Raw genomic sequence first — 22,039 nt, forward strand, 5'->3', positions numbered from 1 at the left:
AATTACTGAAAGCTGTTCATTCAGGTTCACGCTTCAGTTCTCAAAACATTTAGACCACAACAGATATTTTTTAGGGTAAAATAATTGGCTATACGCAGTTTTAGAAATGTGATTTCTTTTTGTTTTCTGAGCATTGCAACAAAATCCTTAAGAGTAAAAAAAAAATTATGTGTGGAATGTATAACAGTATACTAAACAGAAATATTTTTAATTATCTTTGTTTAACTTTTCACTATGTGACCCTGTACCTATAAGTAGATGAATTTTAATAATTTTATCAGTATGAATTTCAGCTGGTGCATCTCCCCAAAAGTGTCAGGCCTGACTAGAAGCTTTGCTAAAGACACTACATATTACAGCATTAAAAAACACCACACTCTATATGTGGTGTAGTGGTTACTTTCAGGAAGTGCCAGTAGTCTAGAAAGAAAGTTTCATCCACCAAAGGCATGGGTAGGCAAACTAAGGCCCGGGGGCCAGATCCAGCCCAATCACCTTCTAAATCCAGCCCTCAGACGGTCCAGGAATCAGTATGTTTTTACATGAGTAGAATGGGTGCTTTTATTTAAAATGCATCTCTGGGCTATTTGTGGGGCATAGGAATTCGTTCTTTTTCTCTTTTCCCCCCAAAATATAGTCTGGCCCCCCACAAGGTCTGAGGCACAGTGGACCGGCCCCCTGCTGACCCCTGGTCTATGCCATCTGCCTTGGCAAGAAGCATAGTGCTGAAAGATATCTGATCTGCCAGGGTTTTCACACAAAAGGCCCACAGAGGCCATTGTGGATGACGCAGGCTTCCCTCTTGGAGAAAAGGCCTTGATGCTGCTGGGAAGCCAGGGTCAATACATGGAAGGCCACAGAGCATCAGTCATGTTACCAGCCTTGGGCAGAAAGAGAGAGACTGACCATTTGGCTTTTGAGTTATCAAAAGGACCAGCAAGGCACCTAAAAGCTAAAGGGAAGAGAGTTCAGGCAGTACAAAAACAGCACAGATCAAAATTCAAGACATGGGATGACTTGGGACCCTTTCCTTCATTTTCTGCTAGGGAGAAAGTATCATTCTCTACAATTGCCAGGCCCTGCATGCCACCTCCGTGGTTTATATTGGGGCACTAAACATTATTGGCATCCTTCTTCACATTGTGCAAGCAGGGCTCTCCATGCACAGGTTGTCACCTTATTTAGAGAGGCAAAAGAGTGTCTGCAACTGTGCTCACTTATCAGAAGCATTAAGCAGTTTTTCACAGGGACAGCTGATCTCAGGGTAATCAGAGTTAGCACTGCAGGAACCACCTCCATTCAATACATTCTGCAAAGTACACCTAGATGGATTCATTATTTTGAGCCATTGAGTATGTATCCTATCTTCTTGAGAGCCACATGAGAGTCTTTCAGGCATAATCCCTTGGAGTTCCAACACAACCTTAGGAGTCCCAATACTCCCTTCCTTTCTGTGGCTCTAAAACAGGCATAGGCAAACTCTGGCCCTCCAAGTGTTTGGGACTACAGTTCCCATCATCCCTGCCCACTGGTCCTGTTAGCTAGGGATGATGGGAGTTGTAGTCCCAAACATCTGGAGGGCTGGAGTTTGCCCATGCCTGCTCAACACTGACACTGTTTACACCAGAGGTATGTAACCTGGTGCCCTCCATCATTCTGAACTGCCATCATTACTAACCATTGGCCATGCTTGGCTGAGGCTGATGGGAGTTGTAGTTCATAACATCTGGAGGGCATCAGGTTGCCTATCCCAGGTCTAGGCCATTATGAAAGCTGATCACTCAGAATGACGCCCTTCTTGGAAAATCAGCTTACCACAGTTTCACTTCAAAAGGACCTCAACCTCTTCCAGAGCTTTCACCAAAATGTTTTCACCTGCTACGTTTATAACTCCGGTTACTTTTATCACAACAAGCAAGAAATAGTATATATTAATTAAACTAGGAGAAGAGATTTGACTTCAACAACCATTTGTAAATTCTTAGTTAATACATTGCAAAATGTTTCTCATCCTATTTACTCTGCACTGTCTCATTTGACACAGCGATCCTTTCTGGGATGTGGGGCCAGTCTGCTATGCAAAACAAAGCACAAGAGTCATAATGTTTTACCAAGATCTACCTTATGTTTCTCATCCTATTTACTCTGCACTGTCTCATTTGACACAGCTATCCTTTCTGGGATGTGGGGCCAGTCTGCTATGCAAAACAAAGCACAAGAGTCATAATGTTTTACCAAGATCTACCTTATGCCTGGGGGTTGTGCCTTTTCTCTCCTGAGAACTGAGAAGGATGCGTGAGAAGCATGTGGCAGTTGTTAAATACCTTATTTGCTTCTTTGGATCCACTTGTAGTGAAAAAGATAAACAGGATAAGGATGTGGATTTATATGTTTGGTTTTTCCTAATCCTTACCCTGTGCTGACACATACTGAAGGTAAAATAATGAAATCTAGAACATCTCCTAAATGCAGCCCCAGATATTTAATAATCTCTTCAGAGGACCTAGCATTTCTAGAACCATCTATTTTTAATTAAAATGTTGGCTGAATATTAGATGGGCACTTTCGCCTGAAGATTATTTGTGGTCGCACAGGATGTCATCCAGTTTGGTGTTGATGAAAAGCTATCCTGACAGTTCCTCTCCATCTTACATCTAAAAGGTAGTCTACACAAACAGCAGATGACATGGTAATTCATGGACTTTATGACCTTGCATTGCATGTGATATATCACATGGCTGAATGCTTTCCCATTTTTTTAAAAAAACCCACAAACTTTTGGTTGGATTACAATTCGCATCATACCTAACCATTACCAGTGTTGGTTGGAGCTGATGGAACATGTCGTCCAAAAGCATCTACAGGACTTTGCCATTCTCCAAATGTGTTATCCAGAACTGCACAGTTCTGTCCTTGTTTGTGTTTCAGAATGAATATGTCTAGCATTTTATTTGTGTTACAGAGGAGTCAATATTGGCAACTTTCTGCATATATTAAATAGGTGTTTTACTAGGCAAATTGTTTAGTCACAGATGAATGCTACTTCTGAATCTGTTTCGCAGTAGAAAATGGATGAGGTGTAGCACAAAGCAGCCAACTGGAATGACATTGTAAATGGAGACAGGGACACTATGGAGGCAATAAGCATTCTGTTTTACTCTAAATGGATGTGTGTGAGAGATGAAGATTAATTCAAGATACATTCTGAATTGGTTTTATAATTCTCAATATATGCATTCATTTGTAGGAATGGAATTTCCCTTGCTAAATTCTCAAAACATTGTGATTGCCTATTACTTTCACAGGACTATGACTTAAGTCAGCTCCAACAACCAGACACTATAGAACCAGATGCCATCAAACCTGTCGGAATAAGACGACTTGATGAAAGACCTATCCATGCAGAACCTCAGTATCCGGTCAGATCAGCAGCTCCTCATCCTGGGGACATTGGAGACTTCATTAACGAGGTAAAATAAGGAGAGGAGGAGAAACAAAGATTCATTTTAGCACCTATTAGACACCATCTGTGCAGACAATGAATAATAGCTTTTACATTTGAAGAATTATATTTTTTTAAAAAAAAGTTGCTTATACAATGAAAATTATCTGGTTTGGTAGACATAAATATGGTTCTTTTTAAGCACATGGAAATTTAATTAAATCATTCAGACTGAAAAAGGGAAATGCATCAATTAACTTTTGTGTGCTGATATTAATTACATTCATAATATGTTATCAGTCTTAACCACAATATATCCAAGAGGGATTATTCACTAGGTTCCACATAATAAATAGACTAGCAAAGTGATAGCTTAGCCTACATTCATGTATTAATTCCAATTCATAACACAGGAAGTTCATTTTTATTTTCCTCACACATCACCCTTTGAATTCCAAAAACAGGAAATTCAGTACTTCTACAAAGACCAAAAGTTCCATCAAATAAGATTAATGTGAGGATAGCAAAATTAATGTTACATAAATGCTTCAGACACTTGCCTTGCTGTGGAGCTTTAAGTGCCTTTATGCATTAATACATAGCCAGGATATCTCTCTGTTCAGGCAATGCTGTGTAGGATTACCAGTGTTTCTTGTGCTTTTTATGTTACTTTTGCCATTGACCAAATTTTATGGTGTGTGTAAATGCCTACTTGAATGCGATTTGAGGAACTAGGCTTTGATCTGTTCTTTGTGCGTAGTGCTTTGGAAACTATAATAATATTGAACAGAAGAAGTAATCTGAATATAAATTAAAACATAAAAATGTTGGGTGGTCATAGACATTGCCCTGCATTTCTGTTATTGAATACATGAATAAGCAACATAACATTGAATAAGAACTTTAATGCAAATGAAAGCAAATACTGTAGGAAAGCAACATAAATATGAAGTTGTTTTAAGTATAAGATCACAGTTAGGTAGTCTTGTGTTGGTTTTATGTCACTTATTCTTGAAAACTGGGCTACAAAAGTAGCCCATTGCCAAGGTGTGCCTTTGATTAAACAAAATGACTGGGTGATTAGGCAATATGATGCTGCTGTTACCAGAATTTAGTTCCCATCAGCTGTGTGCATATGGCTACACCCCTGACCTCCATGGTGCCAATCAAGTACTTCAGCAAACTTGCTCTGCCAACTAGAAGACCTCAGCATCTGCCAGGATTTCCTGGGTCCAACTCAAGCACACTCGGTTACTCCTGTTCACCCAGGCTTCAGCTCATGACAGAATGGAGATAAACCTTTCTGGTGATGGGAAATCTCATCACTGAAGTGCTACTGACATGACCATGGTGCTGGGCTTTCCTGGCCATGTCCCAGAGGAGTTTTTTGTGTGTGACAGGCTAAAATGCGACTGAATCTCCTGTCTCTGGTAGAGATGCAGTGTGATCCTTGATACTGGTTCCAAGAGTGATTCAACACATTTGCACTTCACAAATTTTAACTATTCCCAAGCCAGTACCTTAACTTTTTGAAAATAACATTGCTTACGTCTTTAATGACATTTCAAATCAGGCTGAAAACTCATTGAGCCACTTCACCCCCTGGAGTTACTGGTCTTTGTCATTAATGTTAGTTGGATTTATACATAAAATGCTTTTTGTTTGAGGAGAGTCCTTCCCAGAAGTGTAAATCACACTGACTTTGAAGATGCACTGGTGATAAATGGGTTGTGGTGGTGATGAAGATAAAATGAATCTTAGAGGGATGCTGCCTGGGGCAGGGACAGGCTTGGGGTGGGATTTTCCCCCACCCCCAGCCCACCAAATAGATCACTTAGTTCTAGAATGGGACAAATTTCAGGGCACTGTGTTTATGATTCCCCATAACTCAACACATCCCCCCAAAAATCCATTTCACATTGTTCAAGGCATAGCTTGTAGGGTGTGCTAATGATTCTGCACACACTGCGCAACCCACACACACACTTTGTCCAGAAAAAAAATAAGCAGTTTGCATTATTAATTCAGGCCCCAGTACAAACAAGGTGATAGAAAAATTAACTGATCATTTTATAATAAATAATAAAATGTTATTATAAAAGTAGATGCATCAAGCTCACCTATTAACATTCACAAAATACAAGTCATGCCCATTTTTTGGTTACATTAATAAATACCATAAATTTTCATTAAGATGTAAACAGTGACTATGCTTTCTGTGTGTGTTTGGCTAAGTCACAGGGAGCAAAAAATGTGTGAGAGGAGGGTCAACAACAAAACAATGAACGTTAATGGTGGTTAATGGCTAACATAATCACCTCAACAGTGAATCAGTGAGACAGAAGGTAAAGTGAATACACATTTCAGCAGCACTTAGTTAGCAGACATGGGACGCGGGTGGCGCTGTGGGTAAAACCTCAGCGCCTAGGACTTGCTGATCGCATGGTCAGCGGTTCGAATCCCCGCGATGGGGTGCGCTCCTGTCGTTCGGTCCCAGCGCCTGCCAACCTAGCAGTTCGAAAGCATCCCCGGGTGCAAGTAGATAAATAGGGACCGCTTACCAGCGGGAAGGTAAACGGAAGTGTCTTCGGACAGCGCTGGCTCCCGGCCTCTAGAGTGAGATGAGCGCACAACCCTAGAGTCTGTCAAGACTGGCCCGTACGGGCAGGGGTACCTTTACCTTTTTAAGATCAAATGCTGAGGAAGAGGGATGCTGGCTAAATCATATAGGAACAAATGTGTCATATTAAAAAAACCATGATGTTAGGGAAGGTCACTGCAAGCAAGTCTACAAAGAGAGCAGGCAAGCAGACTGGGCATTTCCTCACAGATCTAAAATTGAACTACAGAGAACCAGGTGCACTGCATACAGGTGCTTTAAGAGCAAAGAGCTGGATGTGATTCAAGAGAGTTTAGCTAGATTTTGGGATTTTAGATGCATGTTCTCTACCTCCCAGACTGCAAATGGGAAATCCAATCACCCTACCTGTATATTTTTGACAGTATAAAATGGAACTTCGTGTCACTCATAGCAACTGAAGTAGACAGCTCAAATTATTCAATTGTTCTTCATTTCCAAATTATATTCTGCATTTAGGTATGAAATGTAAAGCCTTTAGGATGTATATTGAAGATTGTTCTGGTTACAACAAAGTAAAAAACCTATTTCTCAGATGGTTATTTGCCAATTTTTTTACTTTATGGATCAGATTTTATGAAAAATTAAGCTGTCCTTTTTCAGTGCTCCAGTGTTAAATCTAGGTACCAATTTATACTGTTTAGAATATGAAATGCTTGTTTTGCTGTAAATGCAAATTCGAGGCAACTTCAGCAGAGTCTCTGTAAAACTGCCTTTCAGAGGCCTCTTCTCCACCAGACAGTTTGCACATTAAGTGCAGCCTCTGGAACATTGAATTTTTCATTGCAGTTTTATCCTATAAACTCTATAGCACCAGCAGTTTTATATCATCATCTGCTAGCGGTAGATGCTGAACTAAGAGAATCTAACTCCCAGCTTGAAAGGACTTAAGAAGATTGCTCTGTCCGTTGTTGATGTAGATGGCTGACACACAACAGTGCTCTTGCTACCTCAGAAAAGATACATTTGCCTGCTGAAGCCTTAAACGCCCATCCTAGAGCCAGGTAAACTGGCTTTACTGGTAGTGATGGCAGCAGGACTGAAATGAGACCATGCACTCCAGGCCAGCACAGCGGTGCTTATTCACAAGGTTGCTATCATGCAGTCTTCCCCAACCTGATGCCCTTTGGTGTGATTTAAATTACAAGTTCTACAGACCCCCAGAATGATGTAGCTTGCAGCTGATGGGAACTGTAGTAAAAACGTTCTGTAAGTCGCGAGGTTGGAGGCTGCTATAATGCTTTTCAGAATTCTTAGCAGTTTGCATTTGTGATTTGCTTTCAAAAACAAATGTGCCAGAGAGGTTGGCCTCTCTGTTTGCTTTTGGAGCTTTAGCCAGATGACCTTGTCTACTTCTCAGTTTGTGCCTTACAAATGTGAGTTCTCCCTTGTTTGACATTGCTTCAGTTTATATGGGGGGGGGGGGGAATCAGAAACAATAGATAAAAAAAATGCATATAATTGCACTGTGTTAAACAGCATAAACTAATGAATTAGATCCAGATGTTTCGAGTTGATATCCTCCATATGGCATTATACAAAAGTAGGGCTATTTATTTGCCTTTCATCTAGACTCACAGAAAGTGGATGCCTAATCCTGTCGGTGCAGATAGAGATGGTCTTCTGTGTCTACTGCATTTTCTTCACATAAATGCCAATGATTACAGGAGGTGAGGGCGGGGGTGGGAGGCAACTAACAGAGGCTCTTTCCAACACTTCAATCAGTGCTAGGACTGCTGCTGACCCAGCCTGCTTCCCCCTGAGCTCATCTTCTCACATCTGCTTCTATTGCTGAACCCACACAATAGCACCAGCCTGTCAAATTTTTGCTCCTGTGCATGTCTTTGGATGCAGCATTTGATCAGGTTCATTTGAATCCCTGGGCGTGCCCGTTACGACTGTTTGACAGTTTCATTTAATAGGTGACCATGGGAGCTTCGCACGCTGAGTTTGCAATATTTGATAGGTTTTGCTTGATCTCTAGATCCAGGCTGCTTGAATTAGCATAATTTGAGAGCTGCCGGGATTTGTGCTTGTGTTACTGATGTTGGCTGGCGTATCTGTGGCTGTGTTTACATGATCAAAAGCAAAGGGTTTCGCATTACCTGGTGACACTTCCAGCTGTTCACAAACTTGTTAATACCTGCAGTTGCTTCCCTTCCCCCTTCCTCCTCTTCTTCGTAATACAGTTTTTATTGAATTTCCCAATTCTTACAAATTGACTTCAAATTAAATAGCTACATTGTTTCGTGGATTGACTTCCCACCCACACCGCCAGTGTTTTTGTTCAAACCATTTTCTGCAGCATTATATATCAAGCTCTTATCTGTTACAGAAATCCCTCTAATGCAGTTCTTCTGCTGCTCCTATTTCGAATCCTGCCCGCAATTTCATTTGACCGTAGTGATTTTTCAGATAGTCCAAAAAAGGCCTCCATTCTCCTCTTCTTCATCAAGGGAGGGCAGTCAAGTTCAGGGAAATGGCATTTTCCCTGGTGGTCCCCTTTCCCTTCAAATGCAAGTGTAGAAATGACCTAGGGGTGCTATCTCCACTTCATTATTTCCCCTCCTTTCTGTCTTTCGTTACAGGGACTTAAAGCAGCAGACAATGACCCTACAGCCCCTCCTTACGACTCCCTTCTAGTCTTTGACTACGAGGGCAGTGGCTCCACAGCTGGGTCACTGAGCTCCCTCAACTCTTCGAGTAGTGGTGGTGAGCAAGACTATGACTACCTAAACGATTGGGGCCCACGTTTCAAGAAACTTGCCGATATGTACGGAGGAGGCGATGACTGAACCCGACGAGCGGAGGAGGCGATGGCTGGATGTTGCGTTTGGACAAGTACAAACCTTTCCACTGGTATTCCCAACAAGCGTACAGAAGCTAGGCTTTAACTTTGTAGTCTACTAGCACAAGTGCTTGCTGAAGGCTTTGGCATAGGCTGCAAACCTATTTGGGCTCACTGGGAATATCAGTCATCCAATGCTGTTTGGAAAAAAAAAAGGAAAACAAACAATTGAGCTCAGTTACACTTGAATTTTACAGTACAGAAGCACTGGGATTTTATGTGCCTTTTTGTACCTTTTTCAGATTGGAATTAGTTTTATGTTTAAGGCTTTAAATGGTACTGATTTATGAAAAGATGAGACAAATCACATTGGGGTGGGGAGAAAGTTCAATCACCAATATGCTTCAACATGCTTTTGTTACATTGCATTGCTTTTATTAAAATAAGGAAATTGGAAAAAGAAAAAAAAAACCTCATGGGGAAATTTTGTTATTTGGGGGAGGAGGGGGGAGAAGGCCATGAAAATGAAAAAAAAAAAAATGTACAATACTTCTAGTTTTAGATGATAGGGTTTTTCACTAAAATTCTAAAACTTATGCAGCTGGTTGCAAATAAAGGGAGTTTTCATATCACCAGTTTGTAGCAGAACTGATTTTCTTTTCTTATGATAGAATGTTAGACACATTTTGGTCTTAATCCATATACACATTTTTTTAAGCATTTTACAATACTTTTTTTCCCACTTCACTGTAAAAAAATGGAATGTGTACATAATGTTTTATTGGCATAGTCTATGGAGAAGTGCGGAGACTTCCGAACATGTGTATGTATTATTTGGACTATGGATTCAGGTTTTTGCATGTTTATATCTTTCGTTATGGATAAAGTATTTACAAACAGGTTGCAAACAAGTGACATTGATTCAATTGTTGAGCTGTAGTTAGAGTACTCAAGGTTTGGGTTTTTTTAATTATTTTGTTTTCGTTTTTATTTGTTTGGGGAGGGAGAAAAGTTCTTAGCACAAATGTTTTACATAATTTGTACCAAAAACAAGCAAACAAAATGAAGACAGAGAGATAAAACTCAAGGGATAGCCTGATACTGATGGCTCAAGCAATTACACAGTATGTTAAAAAGAGCTTTTAAACCAGAGAGACGTCTGACAACAGCTTTGCCTCTGTATTATGTACCAGAATATAAATGATACACCCCTGACCCCAATGTTCTGAATAAAATGCTAATTTTGGATCTTGTGACTGGATTGAACTTCTTTCCACTTGAAGAGCATGAATTGGAATTTTTTAAAAAATCAGGAAATGCTAACAGAAAAGCCTTAACATTTCATTCAGAAGGCTAACAGAAATATTTTAATACCGTACTTCCTTGTCTTTTGATCCAGCAAATCCCCTTGTTGAAGTGAGGGCACCAATCAATAACATGGTATCGTGGGAGCTAAAACTTGGGTGTAAAGCCTGTTTAGAGACCTCCAAAGGGAGGATTTCATGAAAGTGGGAAACTGAAAATTTTGGCAGGCCTTCTTGAATTAGCCCAGAATTCTGACATATTGTTGGTGAATTCAACAGATACAATATGGGAAGTGGGAATTAGTGTGCCAACCAGTAGGTCTATGTCGGAGGGTAGTGGGGGTGGTGAAGGATCCAGCTTGTGGACAGATCCTGAATGTTGCCACGCTGCCATTCAGTTGGTGTCACCATGACATCATGTAACTTAAAAGGAAAGAATCAAGGTTGATCTTCCCATTGTTTCTTTTCCTCCTTTGTTGTCATGACATGGTGGGAAGCTCCCCCTTTTCTTTTGCAGCTTGCCTGAGTGCCAGTTCAACCAACCCATGTCTGCAAAGGCCCAGTTGGGCCTTGCATTCACCATTGAATTGAAATTCATCACCCAATGCAAACCCCAGTGGGAACTCACTGGTAAAGCGGATCCAAGCAGAGCCTGCATTGGGCCCCATATTAGAAAATTCTGAATGGTACCCAGTGGGGAGCACATTCTAATGGAGGGGTTGGCAAGGTTTACCTCCATGGGCCGGATTGCACGTGAGCGCGCACACCTGTGATTTCCATCATCTGCGCAGACGCGATTTCCTGCGCCGCAGAAGCGAGTCCCCATGCCCCGTTGTGCCAGTTTAGCGCAGTGCGCGAGGACTCACCGAGTGGGCAGCTCGTGGGCCGGTTAAACAATCCCCATGGGCCGCTTGTGGCCCATGGGCCTTAGGTTGCCTACCCCTGTTCTAATGCTCCTGGTCATTCTTTTGCAGCTGCAGCTATACGTGTCTCATAACTGACTTCAGATGTGGGGAAGATGGGCATGGCTGGAGGGGGGGGACAACCCTGTGGGTCCAATTAAAGCCCCTGGCAGAACTAATTTGGCTTCACGCTGGACATTCCCATTCCTGGTCTAAGTTACAGATTTGGGAAAGGTTTATGACTTCATTTTAATTCGCTATTATTGGAGGCTCATTTTCTCTTCCGCTCTTGTCAGTTATATTACTAGAAATAGTGGATTTAATTGGACTTAATTTCTCTAGTTTCCCTTCAGTTCAGAATTACAGGAGAAAATGTGGTTTTAAAATAGAATTCTTTATTAACCTATTTGTATCCCAGCCCTATAAATGGATCATTGGAGTCTTCCTCAGTTGTATTGCATTAATGACAATTACTCACAAGGCCTACATAGCTGCGGGGCAGCAGAGCTTCCATTTGTGTGTGTATATGCGCCTACATGTGTGGGTGTCCGTGTGCATGTGATAGATATTTAATTTCTAGTAGGTCTGAATGCCTCTAATCTTTTTTTAAAAAATGTTTATTTTGAAGTAAGCTGCGCTGAGTTCTGAATGAATTATTCCAAGTATGCTGAATGTTGCAGTCAGACGGTGAGGAAAGTATTCTTGGTTTGATGAAAAAGGCTAATCATATATAAGTGAAGTATGAAGTGGGGTGGTGGAGGCACAGTTTAAAGCAAGAGATTGAAAATAGAATTGCACATGGGCAAGAGAGGAGAGCCATGATAGTGGAAGGAATTGGCTTTAATAAATGCAAATTATACAGGGAGATGATAGATCGCTTCGTAAATTGTGTAAGTGTGTGGTGCGTTTGCAAATTTATGCAGAAATGTGTTTTGCAGTAATGGTTCCTTTTATTGCTGCTTTTTCTAAATAGCAACAAAATGGGATTGTCACCAAAAAACAGTATCTGCATTGGGTGGGAAAGAAAACATGCGCACAGAAAAATACTTTACCATCCATTAAATACCTTGTAAATGGAATAGAATTGATCCCAAGGATGTGTGTAATCACATTATGATTTCCTAATTTTTATGAATGTACGGGTGGAGAGTGAACATTATCCATGACTACTCATTGGATTAGAAAATACAGACAGGATAGACAGCAGATTTAGCAGGTGTTAATGTGCTAGAGAAATTGGTGGTAAATAAGCCAGCAAGTGGTCCACCTGGAATGAAAAAAATGCTCTGAAACGGTTATAGAGTTAGGTGTTAGTTCCTGCACCTTATTCTAAAATTTGCCACCTCATTAAATTAATGTTGTCAACACCAGAAGATTGGGTAGGAGATCAATCAAGGAAGGACATTAAGGAGTCTCAGAGCATTCAACTTATTTAATAATAAGTTGCAACATAGCCCTGATTCATGCATATCTGCATATCACTTGATTTCTTTAAATCTGAATTCTGTGCATTCGGCGATGTGAGATGATGTGGAAGCTCAGTGGTGAACTGTCTGTGATGACCCTTACACAAACTACAGATGATCTTAACAGTTACCAAGTTATTAACATGTGTGTGCTCTTTCAGAATTAACCAAAAGTACTGCAGATAGTAGATGCTTCATGTTAAATAAAGTGGATTCGGTGAAGTCTACCAAAACATTGCTACTGTGGACGATTTTATTTGTTTCACTGAGACTTGAGGAAGATTTGTTAAAATATGCAAGGGTTATCCAGTAACAGTGTTTGGTGAGGCACCAACATTTGTCTCCTGCTAATGTTTTGTTTGTTTGGCGGGCAGTGGGGGGAATCCAGGAAACAAATGTTTTAGTTTTTATCTTCCAGGAACCAATGCATTGATTTGTTTCTGTTTTCCCTATAACATGGGGAGGAATTGGACTGTCAGTTTTCCTGAATCTGTGGGAGGTACTTCATAGGCATAGAGGGTATTTTACAGGAGACTTGACCATCCTGTTTTTGGACTGAGCCATGCAGGGAAAGATGAAGGGCCGAACCACTCCTACCCACTTCCACAGTATTATCTTACCACCTGCCTCAAAACAGATGACATACACAGTCACTGCAAAGGAGTGTGCCAAATGAGCATTGTGAATGGTGGCTGCTGGGAAGCAAATTTAGATCTGCGACATCTCTGCTAATAGGGGCTTAGCTCTGAAGCTAACTGCCTTTTGCAAAGAGAAGTATTAAAATGTTCCATCTTGAGCTGCTCTGTATGTGCGCACACAGCTGCTTGCACACATGCTCCGTTCCTTTGTCTTTCCTTATCTTCAGTCTGCTTTATAAAAGGTTTATAGTCTCCTTTAAATTTTTAAATGGAAATATGTTTAATTTAAAGTTGAGATTGCATCAGTTTGGGAGAAGGACAAGCTGCTCTAATTGTGAACGAAAGCACTTTAGACAGCTGCTTCAGGTTATTATTTTCATGTTTCGGTTCCACTGCTGCAGTGTTGCGTTTTGATTAAAGACATCTGAAATCCAGCCTACTCTTGTACAGGAGGCCTCTCTGTTTATAACCAAAGATCCAAAAGGCTCCTCCTTTGTAAAAAGGGAAAAGCACCAAAGAACGCCACGTCGTCTAAGAAATGTGTTGCTGGTTTTCTTTATTGGTTGTCAAACCTGTCAGGTGAGAAGAGTAACAGATGAACAAGCAACAATACGTCCAAAAGAGTGCTTCCAATCCCACCGTCTCAGTTGCATGCTTTCGCACTAAACTGGAAATGTGGAAAATGAGGCAAAGCACGAATCTTGACAAATTGGGAAAAATTACTCTTGCTATGTAGGCTGGATGGCAAGTGGAATTAGCCCATCAGTAAAGCATGAAAGAGGATAGGACTGCATGTCTTAACTACATGTGATGAAAAATATGCAGCTGCCAATCATGGCCCATGGCTTTCATTTATTTAATAGCAAGTGGCAGTGGGGGACCCTAATTTTTACCAGGACCACATAATGCTAAGTGGGAGCTTTTTTCTTCCTGCTCCAGCCACGATCTCAAGGAAAATCCCCTTCTCCCACATGGTAATTAGTGATGGGGAGAGTGATCCCATTAGGAGTGGACTCCCCACTTGCTAACACTAATTGCTGTGGGAATTTCTGCAATAATCAGAGAAGGGGAGAGTTAAACCTTACCTCATTGCATATTGCAGATCTGATAAAGATGGAGAGGGGAAACTGGCTGTTAAGTAAGCAAAAACCCTGATTCTGACAGTGGCACGTTTAGAATTGAATGTTGTTCAGTGTTTAGTGACTACACAAATGCATTATAAAAAGCATTCGAAGTTCTTTATCACTTTGGGATACAGACTCCTCTCACTTCCTGAGAGACATTCAAAGTATTTATACTGCACCAAAGTAGCCATCAAATAAAAGGTACAATTTGTGTGTGGTGTCCTGTAACTCCTCTCAAATCTAAGTGATCTCACTGAATAATATCATAAATCCATATCTGTGACACAATTAATGTGTTGTTGTATAAATGTTTATTATCAGAAGCAATGACTTGGTCACTTTTATTGCACCAAGTACCCTGGTTTGACAAAAGCATGAAGCAATCCAGCCAGATAGGTATAAATAAATTTGATGATGATAATGATAATGATGGCAAGACAGACCAACCATCCTCTAGGCCAGTGCTGCCCCACCAGAGTGGCAGTGACCTAAAAATAATTCCTTGCTGGTCCTAGTAGCTGTCACTCACTTTTATAGCTACAGGTGCTGGGACCTTTTTCCATGGTAAGCATGTACACCACTGAGCTATGGGTCATCCTATTATGCTTCTTCATAGGTCACAATAATTAGATTATGTCTGAAGCCTCTAATTTGTGGTTCTCCTTTTATCAATGATCTGGCCCAAAGTTAGAGGCAGTGTTGCATTGCACTGGATGGTGGCAACACAATCCTGGAACCAGATAGGCAGATGGCCATTGCATAGCCCACTGTTTCCATAGTTTCAGCTATTACAGGCTTGTTAGTAGGGTGAGGGTGAAAGTTTATTAGTACCCCCTCCCCATTTGTTTTGGCATTTTTATCATGGCTTTTTACTGCTGTTTGGATTTATTCACCAGAAGATTCTACATTGCTAACTCTTCCACATGGAATGTAAGACAGCTTGCTATCTAGATTTAGCAGGCTTCAATAAAATCATGTTAACAGATAACAGTAAGTGTTGCATGCTCAGTAGATTTAAGAGATGCCAATAGGGCTAAGCAATGATAGTAGTCCTTGGTGTATAGAGAAAACCTTGTGGAGAATGAAGCAAGCCAAATCCCTGGGATAGCTCAGTTGGTAGAGCATGAGACTCTTAATTTCAGGGTCATGGGTTTGACCCTATGTTGAGCAAAAATACTCCTGCATTGCAGGGGGTTGGACTAGAAGACCCTTGTGGTCCCTTCCAATTCTACAAAATTCATCCACCTGACAAATCTAGCAAACAGCACCCCTATTGCCTTTCTATCCACCCATCATCTCTATGCCTAACTCACCTGATGGCTTTGAACAGGGCCTCTCTTCGTAGTCCTTGAAAGACTTCTTTGTCAATGAAAGTAGCTATAGCTTAATAAGCAAAGAGTGCTTAGGTCAGGTGGATTTCATTTTTGATCCTTTTGCTTTTTGTGAAGGTCTCGCTTCAGCAAGGACTCTAATGCATCTGTCAAATTCCCACCAAAAGAAATGTCTTTCGTTCCTCAAGTTGATGAATTGAGGCTCGAATCTAGAGTTGTTCTTTGATCTGCTGAAGATGGTGAATAGATTCACATGACAATTACTGCCAGAATTAATCTTATGGTCTCTCAAAAGCTGATAGCCCGATTATTCCTTTTCCCTGCTATATTCAGGTCCCTCTTCAGTTCTCCAAATTCTGTATGTGCTGACTTCCACCACCATTTATTTACATATTATGTCACAGAGGACATTTATGGATGCTGTTGGGAAGAGCATTAACTAAAGCCATCATTTTTTACCCACTTGCCAGAGCTTAAGGAAGATGACCATGCCCTCTTCCCAAGCAGTTCTAATGGTCCCTCCAGCAGCATAATATAGAGAAAGAGAGTACCTGTTTAGAAAGTAGTATATTTGCTGTGCACAAAAGCACATATATCCCTGGAAAAGGTGGCATTCATTTTTGCCCGTACCTATTATGTATTTATTTCAAATAATCTTCATACTGATCAGAATCAAGAACTGCATCCTCAAATCTTCATGATCTTCTGTCTTCTCTTGTCAGAAGTTGCTTCTTCAAAAACATTTCACCATAGTTAATGAGTTATCTTTCCCCTAACTTGGAAGGAGACCTGATTTCATTCACACCTACCTTCTTACAAAGTAAGAACCTTCCACATAATGTGTTCCACCTGAACTCACCCAGCAGGCCTGTTCAAGCAGGAACACGTATTTGCAGGAACAAGGAAACCTGTGTGGTGTCCAGAAAGGAGGAAGTGGCTGCCAAAAAACTTGTCAGTCATACACCTCGGGAAGCTTTGAGAAATCAGCATAGAAGAAAGCATAGAACAGGCTTCTCATACAGCATCCCAGCTGCCAGCCTTGTGGTTGAGAAGGATGAATTCTCCCTACAGGTGGTAAGAGAAGGTGCACTTGACTGAACATGCCCAATGGTTCTCCTTCCTGTGTTGTGCTTCTGCCTCTCTATTTGTTCCACAGAGAAGATTCACCCTCTACTGTCTAGTTTGGGGGCACTTCCCAACAGAAAAGAGTACCAGTATCAAACTTTATTTCAGTCACAGACCAGCATAAGATAAAACATATGGATAAACCGAACACATAAGACTTAAAACAGGTAAGGGATAAAAACTAGTAATTAAAAGGTGATTATATCATACATTAAAAAGATAGAAACAAGGACAAATGGTTAAAAGCGACCATAAGGGGGGGAGTGTGAAGGAGCACAGCTCTTGCATTTTGGGCCTAGTTTGTGGCGAAAACCATCCTTCAACGAATATCCTTCATGGCAGAACAAAATCTAGCAACTGAGTATGTAACATCTAGGTTTTCATCTTGAAATAGCAGGGAGGTATAAAGCTGTTCTGTGCGAGCTGGGAATTTTTGTAGTATAAGCAAGATGAACCTAGCTCGTATATCTGTATAGTATTGGCAGTGAAAAAGACAAGTTCTGTTGTTTCCAGTTGCCCAGAGCCACAGGGGTATTTCCTCTCCTCATACGGTGTTTTCCTACAGTGGCCTTCCTGGATAGATGAAGGGAGGGCATGGCAGTGGGCCAGAGTGAAAGCCCTTCGCTGTTTTGGATTTTCAGGGTTGGTTATATACAGTGGCGCTGTGGTTTAAACCACTGTGCCGCTTGGACTTGCCAATAGGAAGATTGGCAGTCCGAGGCCCCGTGACGGGGTGAGCTCCCATTGTTTGGTCCCAGCTCCTGCCAACCTAGCAGTTTGAAAGCACACAGTGCAAGTAGATAAATAGATACCTCTCTGGCGGGAAGGTAAACGGAGTTTCCATGTGCTGCTCTGGTTTCGCCAGAAGCAGCTTAGTCATGCTGGCCACATGACCCAGAAAAACTGTCTGCAGAAGCGGACAAACACTGGCTCTCTCGGCCTGTAAAGCGAGATGAGCGCCGCAACCCCAGAGTCGTTCGCGATTGGACTTAACTGTCAGGGGTCCTTTACCTTTACCACCTTTACGCAGGGGTACGAATACCCCTAAACATTTTGTGAATCTAAGTTTGGCCTCATTGAGGAGCAGTATTTCAATATGAGCAGGAAAATGAGAGTACCCCTAAACATTATTATTTTTTAAAGAAAAAAAGCACTGGTTATATATGGCATCTGGGAGGTAAGATGTCTTCTCATTTCACTGATTAAAAATTTCAGGGACCTGCCTAGATCTGTTTGGCATTTGGTATCAGTCCACATGCTGTTTGATGGGGTTTTTTTTGGCTTATTCATACCCCATGTTGAGTAGGATCTGTGGAATGAAGTCTAGGTTTGTTACGTTTATCACTGCACATTTCCATGTCATTTGGAAACCACCCTTAATAGCTAAAGTAATAATAATTTATTATTTCTACCCCGCCCATCTGGCTTTCCCCATCCAACCTCTGCTTAAAAACTACCATGGAAGAAGAGCCCACAGAAGAAGAGTAGGAAGTCAGTGGGAAGTGCCCAACAACCAGATTGGGGGGGGGGGGCATTTTCAGACTGGGAATGTGGTCCTCAGTTTGAAAACGGATACCTACCTCTATCCTAGAGGTTCACATATAAACAGGAAGAAGTTGCTGTCAGGCTGGTCATTAGCTTGTATGTATATAAATGCCTTGGTCATGTCTCTTATGCAAGTGTCAATGCTCCAGAGTCCTGACCTTTATTTCTCTCTTTCTAGCCTCTTCAAGCTTGCTATTTGCCTTAGAATCATGGAAATGTAGAGTTGGAAGGGACCCCAAGGGTCATCTAGTCCAACCCCCTTGCAATGCAGAGATAGCAGCTAAAGCATCCAAAACAGGTGGCCATCCAACCTCTGCTTAAAATCTACCAAGGAAGAAGAGCCCACAACCTCCCAAGAGAGCCCTTTTCACTGTCGAACAGCCCTTACTGTCATAAAGTTCTTCCTGATGTTTAATCAAAATCTCCTTTCTTTTTGACTTGACTCCATTGGTTTGAGTCCTACCCTCCAGTTCATGTCCTTTCAGTATTTGAAGATGCCTATCATATCTCCTCTCAGTCTCCTCTTCTCCAGGTTAAACATAGCCAACTCCCTCAACTGTTTCTCATAAGACTTGGTCTCCAGACCCTTGATCATCTTGGTCGCCCTCCTCTGCACATGTTCCAGCTTGTCAATATCCTTCTTAAATTGTGGTGCCCAGAACTGGAGAACAGTGCTCTAGGTGTGGTCTGACCAAGGCGGAATGGAGTGATACTATTACTTCCCTTGATCTGGACACTATACTTCATTTGATGCAACTTCATTAGAATAGCATTAGCTTTTTTTGCTGCTGCATCACACTATTGACTCATGTTAAGCTTGTGATCCACTAAGACCCCTAGATCCTTTTCACATGTACTACTAGTAAGTCAGGTGTTCCCTATCTTATATTTATACAGCTGGTTCTTCCTGTCTAAATGCAGAAACTTACTTTAAATCCTGGTCCCTGCTTGTTTGGTCTGACTTCTCCCACTTATGATTCTATCCAAACTTTCTTTCCTCTGATCCAGCTATATTTCAATTATGTTGTCAAAATATGGTGTTGTTGGTGTGTGTGTGTGTGTGTGTGTGTGTGAGAGAGAGAGAGAGAGAGAGAGAGCGCGCGAGCGAGCGCATTTTCAGTTATGGAAAATTCAGATAAATTAATCTTTACATTTGAAAAAAAACCCATCTTTCTCTTTCTCTTTAAATATATTCTTTCCCATATTGTGCCTTTTTATGTTGCTCTTATCTTTTCTCACCAAGCCTGGCTATATTTTTGTTTTCTCTTCTTGCTGTATGTTTATGAAGATTTGCTTTATAGGGCTCGGATCTTGGAGCAGCCTTTTATAAACATAAAAGAAGTGTCACTGTTTTAATACAACTGATTTATAGGCTTTACTCTTTCAGATGTAACATTATTTCAAGTTTCAATTAAACGCTCACCCTCCCATTACACTGGCACTTGCTCACTGGGATTTTTTTTTAATTACTTCACATTTGATTTCTTCATATCTAATATTCCTGCCAAGAGTGTATTTTTGTGAAATTATGCTATAATAAACTCATGTTTGTATAATTTAGTAAGATTGAATGAAACTACCTTCAAGTTACTAAGCAATAGTATTCCACCCATGAATGTGAAGCCTTTCTCTTTCTCTTTTTCTTTTTCTTTCTCTTTCTTGTTCTCTCTCTCTCTCTCTCTCTCTCTCTGTGTGTGTGTGTGTGTGTGTGTAGGGAAGGAAGAATCCTAGTAATATGATTAATGAATGGTTGAATTTTGAAAATTATTCTTGGAGGCCTGCCTGCACCCAAAGATAAAAATTCCTTAATGTGCCATGTGCGTCTATAGATAGAGAAATCTATAGGACTCTCTTTCTTCAGTCTGCTATCTTTGAGAAGTTAGATTATTATATTACATTTGTTATCTTCAGTACTGCAGGGTGAGCTTCTAAAAAAGTCCAGCTGCCTCCCTGCTCTATAAATCAAAAGTAATGGTGAGATAACAACAACAAAAATACATTCTGGTTGAAGAACATTAATTATTTGGGATGGAGCAGGGCAGGGCAAAGGACTGCAAGAGAAACAAATTGTTGTAGGCTGGTTGGGTAAAGAGAATTGCATTAGAATAGAAGAACACAGAGAGCAACTATCTTCTCTTCTGCAACTCTCATTCATTTCAGCAAGGCTGGCTCATGAGAACATCCCAGTGGATTTGGTCCAGAATCACTAAAATGTTGCATTTTCATGAAGTACAGATTTCTTGTAATTAAGAATTTTGGGGTGCATACCATTGGTCCACAAGTGAATGGAAGTGTTTGGAAAAGTAATTTCACAGAGCACCTTATATAATTAGCAGCAGGAAGCACATTTCTAACAAGGAACTTGCTTGGAAAAGTTTGGATAAGTGAATTTCTGCTGAATAGCTAGCAGTGAGCATGTTTTTTGGATGCCCACCAGAAAAAAAGACTTTATATCCACAAGTATTTTATCCAGGAAAATGATATTCTTAGGATATAGTTACTGATGTTTTTGTTGGTTTTACTAATATTGCAAGTTTAGTATTAAGTCTTCATTCCTCCCTTTTGTAATGTGAGACTCTTGCCAGTCTGTGGAAGACCTGGAATGATCTGCTGCCTTTGTAATGTTGGGAGCTAGTATGGTATAGTTTGTTAGGGTGTTGTATTAAGGATGGAGAGCCCCAAATGCAACACCCACACCCACAAAGACCCCCAAGTGACTTTATCTTAACCTTCCTCAGGTTGTTGTGAGAATAAGATGGGAAGGCCACATATGCTGCCAGCCTTGAGGTCCTTGGAGGCAACAGGTGCTTTCCTGCTGGATACCCATTTGGCAAGGAGACAGCTTGAACACAAGTTGTGGGAGACTGGGTATGAATCTGACCAAACACAAGAGCTCACCATCGAGCCTAATGTGCAGGGAAGAAAGCAGAGTGACACTTCTTTATCAACCATGTGTCTGCACAGTTCCATCTAGGCCAGGGGTAGTCAACCTTTTTATACCTACAGCCCACTAATGCATCTTTCTTGATGGTAACATTTCCTTGCCGCCCACCAGTGCTCAATGGAAAGAGGATTCAGCTTGTGCTGTAGAACCCCCTACCACCCACCTAGAATCCTGAAACGCCCACTAGTTGGTGGTAGGGACCAGGTTGACTACCCCTGATCTAGGCAATCTCCTTTGGGTGGTTCAGAATCTTGCCCCACAAAACTGAGCAATTGGAAACTAGTTGTAACACTTTTACGAAGCACTTGCAGCTACTGCAGTTGAGATACTACTGGTTTTGCAGTTCTGCACCATCTACCTAGTCCTGTTATGTTGAATTCTAGTTGTTGAGGGATGAGATGAAAATGTAGACAATGTGCATGAGGTGTGGCCTATCACTTGTTTGTTTGATCCTTATTCACAGAGCAACAAAGGCTAAGCTTGTATGCTGGGAACAGCTGCTCCACCTCCGCAAGGTCTCCTACTTTGCATGAAAGGTGATCATTAGATCAAGCAATGTATTATAAACTGCTACTTCAATACCAGCAACACAAAAAAATGGATTTCATCCTGTATTTAACAAAGGACTCTGCAGCAGAAGTCCCCCCCCCCTACCATAATCTTAAAGCTATTTGCAGGGTGTTAATGATTCTGAAAAATAGGATAGTTATGTTATATACTGACATTACTGCCTGGAAACACATTGGATGTGTATCCCTCTCCAAGGAACTCCCATTAGTGTAGATTTAGAAG

General features: G+C 41.1%; 1 protein-coding gene across 1 annotated transcript in view; it reads left to right on the plus strand.

Moving 5' to 3' along the window:
• Window positions 1-10,116, plus strand: part of CDH2 (cadherin 2) — a 122,888-nt gene extending 112,772 nt beyond the window's left edge. Inside the window, exons 15-16 of the mRNA XM_081873667.1 lie at window positions 3,306-3,470; window positions 8,669-10,116. Of these exons, the coding sequence (XP_081729793.1) occupies window positions 3,306-3,470; window positions 8,669-8,875 (372 nt within the window). The 3' untranslated portion in view covers window positions 8,876-10,116. The remainder of the gene's footprint in view (window positions 1-3,305; window positions 3,471-8,668) is intronic.
• Window positions 10,117-22,039: the final 11,923 nt, after the last annotated feature.

This window comes from Podarcis erhardii, assembly GCF_964252035.2.
Source record: "Podarcis erhardii genome assembly, chromosome: 8".
Taxonomy (NCBI): domain Eukaryota; kingdom Metazoa; phylum Chordata; class Lepidosauria; order Squamata; family Lacertidae; genus Podarcis; species Podarcis erhardii.